Source organism: Mandrillus leucophaeus, unplaced genomic scaffold (genome assembly GCF_000951045.1).
Source record: "Mandrillus leucophaeus isolate KB7577 unplaced genomic scaffold, Mleu.le_1.0 Scaffold1316, whole genome shotgun sequence".
Classification (NCBI taxonomy): Eukaryota; Metazoa; Chordata; class Mammalia; order Primates; family Cercopithecidae; genus Mandrillus; species Mandrillus leucophaeus.
In genome coordinates, this window is record NW_012101273.1 from 158,414 (window position 1) to 165,295 (window position 6,882).

General features: G+C 44.5%; 1 protein-coding gene across 2 annotated transcripts in view; it reads right to left on the bottom strand.

Annotated features, from left to right (window-relative positions):
• LOC105534212 (zinc finger protein 492) overlaps positions 1-2,111 on the bottom strand; it is a 40,634-nt gene extending 38,523 nt beyond the window's left edge. The window contains exon 1 of one of the 2 annotated variants that reach the window (XM_011972899.1): positions 2,007-2,111. Coding sequence is in view for 1 of the 2 variants with exons in the window: in XM_011972898.1 (XP_011828288.1) it covers positions 1,956-1,958 (3 nt within the window). In the remaining variant the exon portion in view is untranslated. Of the gene's footprint in view, positions 1-1,955 lie in introns of both variants that reach the window. The other variant, XM_011972898.1, reaches the window with a different exon arrangement.
• Positions 2,112-6,882: the final 4,771 nt, after the last annotated feature.

Consider the following 6,882-nt stretch of genomic DNA (forward strand, 5'->3'; position numbering starts at 1 on the left):
AAAAAAAAAAAAATAGCTGGGTGTGGTGGTGCACACCTGTGGTCCCAGCTACTCTGGAGGCTGAGGCAGGAGAATCGCTTGAACATGGGAGAGGTTGCAGTGAGCCCAGATTGCACCATTGCACTCCAGCCTGAGTGACAGACTCCATCAAAAAACAAAACAAAACAAAAGAAAAAGGAGATTTGTATGACTCAAGTGTGAATTCAGATCATCCAATCACTTGAGAGATTCTCCCACTCCATCCTGCCCACTTAAGTGCTCAGTGACCACTCTCTGAGGAGATACTGCACTATGCTCAAGTGAGTGCTCCAAGTGTATTTTACTTTGCAAGTTTTTGTACCATCTCACTGAAGTCAGGTTTTTTCTTTCTTCTGGGATACTATTTTGTCTTTCACAAATCTTAGAGCATTTAGGAGGCAGAAATTATTTCTGTTTTCCCCTCAATACCAGCATGTGATTGGTGGACCAGCAATCTGTCTCCAAGAAATGGAAGCTGGGTTGGGTGAAGACAATTTTAATGTCTCAGGGGGTTAGCTTGTCAAAGGAAGAGTACGCCAAGAGATTCATCTTTTCCCCAGGGTATTCTCTTGCTCCCTTGAGAGGCTACACTCCCTACCTCAGGATGTCCTATGAAAGAAAATGACATAGGAGCTGATATTTACTAGATACTGTAGCAGACACAGCCATAGAGGTTATCTTGGTTTATTCACAGACAGTACCACCAGGACCAAGAAAAAACGACAGGGTTGCTGAGGACGAATCACCCCATAACGTTTGCAAAATAAAAATATCTTGACACTAAAACATTCTCATAAGATCTTTGTGCCTAGGGAAGACAAAAGCAAAAGAGGCACAGAGATTTTTACAATTCACTATCAGGGGATATTCTTTGCTTTCTTCTCATGGGAAATATTTACAAACAGAAAACATATCTTTTTCAATATGCCATCTAATGCTTTGTCAAAAAATGATTAATTAAAATACAGTATCAAAAATGTACACTAAAGGACAAATAATAAATAATGTAAATTAGGGAGAGGAAATTGGCATTTGAGATTTTCAGAAGGAACTGAAAATTGAGTATTTTACTGCAAGCCAGAGTTAAGCTGGAGAAATGGGGTGTGAGGGGTTGACTTGAGATCCTGCTTGGGACCCATGTGAAACATGCAAGTGAAAATCAGTCCCATGTGGTGGCAAATAGACTGAGGTGGCTCCAGTCCCTGGATTCCTAATTTTAAAAAATCTAACTCAAATACATTTTTTTTTTTAAGAAATTACTACATTGGGGGAAACAAAATTCAGGCTTAATCAATGATAAACTGCCAAGTAAGCTCTGATTACACAACCAGGAAATCTGCAGGCTCAAGGCGAAAATTAAGAAACTATGTAAATGTACCTAACCGATTATTGAATTTGGGTATTTTCATCATGCATCTTTCCTTCGAGATCTTTTCATGGACCACAAACTACAACCCATAGCTGGGTGCTCTACAATTTTTCAACCACTCCTTGCTTAAATTTTTAAGTATTTTCGCCATAACTCCCATACATTTTTAATAGGAGAAAAGAGGAACTAGGAACCCCATAAACCAAACCAAAGCTCTTTCCATTCATGAACCCGCACCCCGAGTCAGGATTGTCCCCTGACCACCCTCCCGTGGTCCCTGCACAATCTGGGAGAGACGTGGCACTACGGATGCAGAGCTGCCGAGAAAGGGCTCCAGGCCAGGGCACAGTCACTGCGCAGGGAAGAGACAGGACGCCCGGGCGCCCGGCTGCCAGCGCAGCCACCAATCTGATGGCTGAAGGGGACTGAGGCCGGGCTGGGCAAGGAGAATTCGGGGCGCAGATTGTGAAGCCGACTGCGGGGAGGCCTGAGTCCCGCCACAGCCTCTTGCCACCGGTTCCAACCAGCCCCCTCCCCTCTCTCGGGATGTCGGACCCGGAACTCTCACCATTTCTAGGCTTCTGGGGGTCCTGGCGTCTTAGCTGTGGTTCTCCAATACCTGCAAGTCACAGGGCCACAGAGGCTGGGTCTCTAGGAGAACAGGACGCAGAACAGCAAAGACTAAACCAGGCACTCGGACTGCAGCCAGAGACAAAGACCCCGCCACATCCCGGACACCGCCATTTCCGCTCCACCTGCGTGCCTGATTGGACGGTTCCCAGACCAGCGTCGCTGAATGGATAACGTTTAAGACCGCGCCCTCAGGCCCTGAGTGACAGAAGATGTAACCAAACGTTGGGCTGAATGAGGAAAGAGTGACAGCCGAAGGTGCAGCCTTTTCAGGTAGGGCTTCCTCCCTGAACTGAGCCAAGCCCGCCGCAGAGGGTGTTAGCTTTTTTTTTTTTTTTTTTTTTGAGACGGAGTCTTGCTCTGTCGCCGAGGCTGGAGTGCAGTGGCGCGATCTCAGCTCACTGCAAGCTCCGCCTCCCGGATTCACGCCATTCTCCTGCCTCAGCCTCCCGAGTAGCTGGGATTACAGGCGCCCACCACCATGCCCAGCTAATTTTTGTATTTTCGGTAGAGACGGGGTTTCACCATGTTAGCCAGGATGGTCTCGATCTCCTGACCTTGTGATCTGCCTGCCTCGGCTTCCCAAAGTGCTGGGATTACAGGCGTGAGCCACCACGCCCGGCCCAGTGTTTGAGATTTTTATACACAGTGTATGTCACTTCTATCAGGTGTGACTTCTGAGGCCTGATTTGCAGAAGCATTTTAAGATTTCATCAGTTTTGTCAAGAATTTCTCATCCTTTGACATTCAAAATGTCATTTTAAAAATAATTTTTTTAAAATAAATGTTTGTAATAATCATTCTGAAACAATAATCAACTTGTAGAAAGGTTGCAGGTACAGTACAAAGAACTTTTTTCTTGACCCATTTGAGGGTCAATTGCCAACCTGTTGTCCCGTCACCCCTAAAGCTTTGGTGTACATTTCTTACAAACAGGACATTCTCCTGCATAGCCACAATGCAACCACTAAATCAGGGGATTGATGTTGTGTTCCTGCCATGCAATCCTCAGGTCCCATATATGTTTCACCAGTAGTCTCAATATTGTCCCTTCTAGCAAAAGAACCCAGCTGAGAATCATGCATTGCATTTAGTTGCCTGCGTCTGCTGTCTTCTTCAGTCTGGAAGAGTTCCTTGGTGCTTCTGTGACTTACACCCATGTCATGTTTGGAGGTGACAGGCCAGTTGTTTTGTGGTGTGTGTCTTGATCTGCATTTGTCCGTTTCCTTTCCATTAGATTCAGATATGCATCGTTGGCAGGAATAACAGAAGGGATGCCATTTTCTACTCATTGTATTCTATTACATGGGGCAGATTTTGATTTATTCTATTTCTAATGATATTCACTTTGATCACTTGCTTAAGGTGGCGACTGCCAAGCTTCTTCACTTTTGAGTTAGTCTTTTTCTTTTTTTTGAGATGGAGTCTCACTCTGTCACCCAGGCTGGAGTGCAGTGGTGCAATCTTGGCTCACTGCAACCTCTGCCAATCAGGCTCAAGCGATTCTTGTGTCTCAACCTCCCAAGTAGCTAGGACTACAGGCGTGCACCACCATGCCCAGCTAATTTTCTTGTATTTTTAGTAGAGACGTGATTTTGCTATGTTGGCCAGGCTGGTCTCAAACTTCTGATCTCAAGTGATCTGCCTGCCTCAGCCTCCCAAAGTCCTGGGATTACAGGCATGAGTCACTGTGCCTGGCCTGGACTACAGCTTTTAAAATATAAAATGCGTAACATAAATAATGCACAACAAAATAGAATAGAAATGATGTAGTTTGATACAAAGGACAGTCAAACTGTATCACAGCAAAATAAAAAATAAATATCTATTATTAGAGGCATATAACTTGAAGTATTTGAGAGACGCTCTCTAAGAATCTAAAATTGTTTTTAGTTTTAGTTTCTATAAGAATGTTTCATAAGTATTTTTAATTTTCAAAAAGTTTTTAAATGTATGCTTTGTCAGATTCGGTTTTCTAAAAAATTTAATAGAATAGAGTAAAATAATAAATGTAAAATATCAACTTTTTTGGTAAGAGATCAGTTAAATTTTCAGACCAAAAAAGTCAAAAAATTGTATGCCTATGAATTTGATCAGAATCATCTTTTTTACAACTGGGAGAGATGACACAGAGATGCAGCTTTCATGTTGGGTGGGAGTGAAAATGATTACCAGGGAATAGATAATTGTCGTTTCACTAATCAATGTTGATTTTCATTACCATTTTGTCTTGAATTATGCTGATGATAAAGTAATGGTTCTCTGATTCCCCTCGCAGGATGTGCGACAGGGGCGTGGCTCGCCTGTTTGGTCACCCCAGAGCTCAAACCCCTGAGAGAAGGGAGAGGATGTCGATGGACAGTTGCTAGGTCCTAAGTGGGTGTGTGTTACTGTGCTTTTTTAGCCTTGCTGCTCAGGAACAGCTGAGTGTTAACCCCACCAGATTCTTGTCCAGCGTCCTGGATAAATCAGGTCACATGAACTGTTTGAAAGGTGATGAATGCAGAGACTTTGTTGAGCAGTGGAGGTGGCTTCCAGCAGGATGCGGAGCTGGAGTGGGAAGGTGGAGGTCGGGGAGATAATCTTCCTCTGAAGTTGGGCCATTCTTGGCTGAACTCCTCTGGACGTTCAGACACCCTTTGCCTCCTCTGCTGTGCTGCCCTGCTGTACTCTCCACTCTCCACCACTCTGTTCCTCTGCCCCACTTGACATTCAGTCACTTGTATGTGTGCCCACTAAGGTCTCAGGTTTATACGGGCACGTAATTGGGGGCATGGCAGGCCAGAGTGGTCTTGGAAAATGCAACATTCGGGTGCCAAAACAAGGGGGCCTGTTCTCACTTAGATCTGTGAGCACAGGCCTAAAGATGGAGCCCTCACAAGGGACCCTATTATTCTCTACCCAGCCTTTCCTGTCCCCTCCCGTATCATTTTCCCCTCTGAAGAGGCACATCTAACTGCCATTAGAATATACATGGCCACTGGTATTAGCTACTTCCTGCCGATAGGGGGCATTGTTTCGAGAAAAACAGCAGTCAGATTCGTCCCAGATGTCTACTTAAGGGTTCTTGACAAAGGGGAGTCATTGTCCAGGGCCTCAGTTGCCTACCTTTTTGGAGTTTGATGTCCTCTAGGTGTGAGAAAGAAAAAAACTTCCATAAGGTTAGATACGCAGGGGTAAAACGTGTATTATACTAGTAAAGAATTTAGTGCCAAAGGTGTCAGAAATAAAAAGTGAAATATACTAATTATTCTAAAAACACTATTGTGCCCTGTGGTTATAGAACAGAACAAAGGTAAGAACAGCAGCATAGACAAGACTATAAAGAGAATATTCATGGAAGGTTAATTATTAACACTTACCTTTTGTGATTTTTAGCTTGAGGTCTCTGATCTCTTCACACTGGTACTTTGGGTACTTTTCTGGGTTGACAGAGGTGGCTCCATCAGATTCCTAGGTCTTTACTTGGGTATGATGAATTCAAGAATCTATTCCAGTGACTTATTGTAAAAGGCCGAGGTGGCCACTTTCAAGAGGTTCTCTAAAATACTGTCTGGTCCCAGGGCCTGTTCCTCAAGCTTCCTCCTGATATCAGGGGCTGCCTGAGTAATAAATTTATCCTTTAGGATTAGTTGTCCCTTGGCTGAATCAGGAGAGAGAGAGGTGTGTTTACCAAGGCCTCTCTTAGCCTTTCTAAGAAGGCAGTGAGATTTCATCAAATCCCTGGTTGATCATGGATACCCTAGTATAATTGAGATGTCTGGTCCTGGTCCTATGTAAGCGTTCCTTATGCACACCTGAAACTGTCTCCTTATCCAGTCTGCCATCTCATCATTGGACTCCCATCCAGGGTCATTCACTGGTACTGCTTCTCTTCCAGTTGAATAACATTTGCCCCCTTTCCTCATGCTATAGGTAACACAAAACTCATTTCCAAATCTGTCTACTGACTGCAAAGGGGCTTGCTGCTCAGTGTCCATCAGGGTCTAATTCAAAAGTAACTTAACGTCTCTCCAGGAAAGTTCAAATATTTGGATGAAATTCTGGAAAGCCTTTATATGTCTTTCAGGGTCATCCGAAAAGTTTCAAAGATCCCACTTAATATGTTTTAAGCCCTGTAGGAGAAGGAGATCTGGACCTTACTGGGGACAAATTTACCAGGCATCTGTTTTAGGAGCAAGAGTGAAACCAGGGCTTGTCTAGGGTGAGAAATTCTAGGAGGGGGCAAGTGAGAGGCTGAAGCTGAATTGGGAGGTCAGGGTGGACCTGGATGAGCAGGGCTAGAGGGAACTGACTTCTCTGCTGGGGGAACCTCTGGAGTTTGTTTCTTTAGTTCCCTGAGATTGCCCCTGGCAGCCTCTCCTGAGATGTCATACAGGAAGGCTGGATCAATCCTGCTGTTGGCAAAGGTTGGGATTGCCCTGAAAAGTATAGAAAGCCTGTACATATGGGGCCTCAGACCACTTGTTCTCATGTTTGCAGAAAAGGTCTAATTGCCAAATGGTATCAAAATGAATGGTTCATTCCTAAGGCCAAGCTGGTCTTTGTTCTGTCATAACTTGGCCAAACCTGTGTGCAGAGGGCTATGAGACATTTTCCCTCAGATTCTGAGGGTCAAGGCAGTTGCAATGGTTCAGGATACACTCCAAAGAAGTATAAGCTAGGAGTGGTGAAGAGAACTACTTGCTCATTTCAGAGGCATTCCTCATTTCCCTTCCTTCTTTCAGTGAAAACTCAAGGTGTGATGGGGAGAGAAAGCAAGCATTTTCCCTTTCTCTTTCATCTTTTTATCCCCAAGTCCTGGTGACCTTGGCAGGTGCCACCCACGAGTGCCAATGTGGCATGCAGCTACGAAGCAGGGAAGG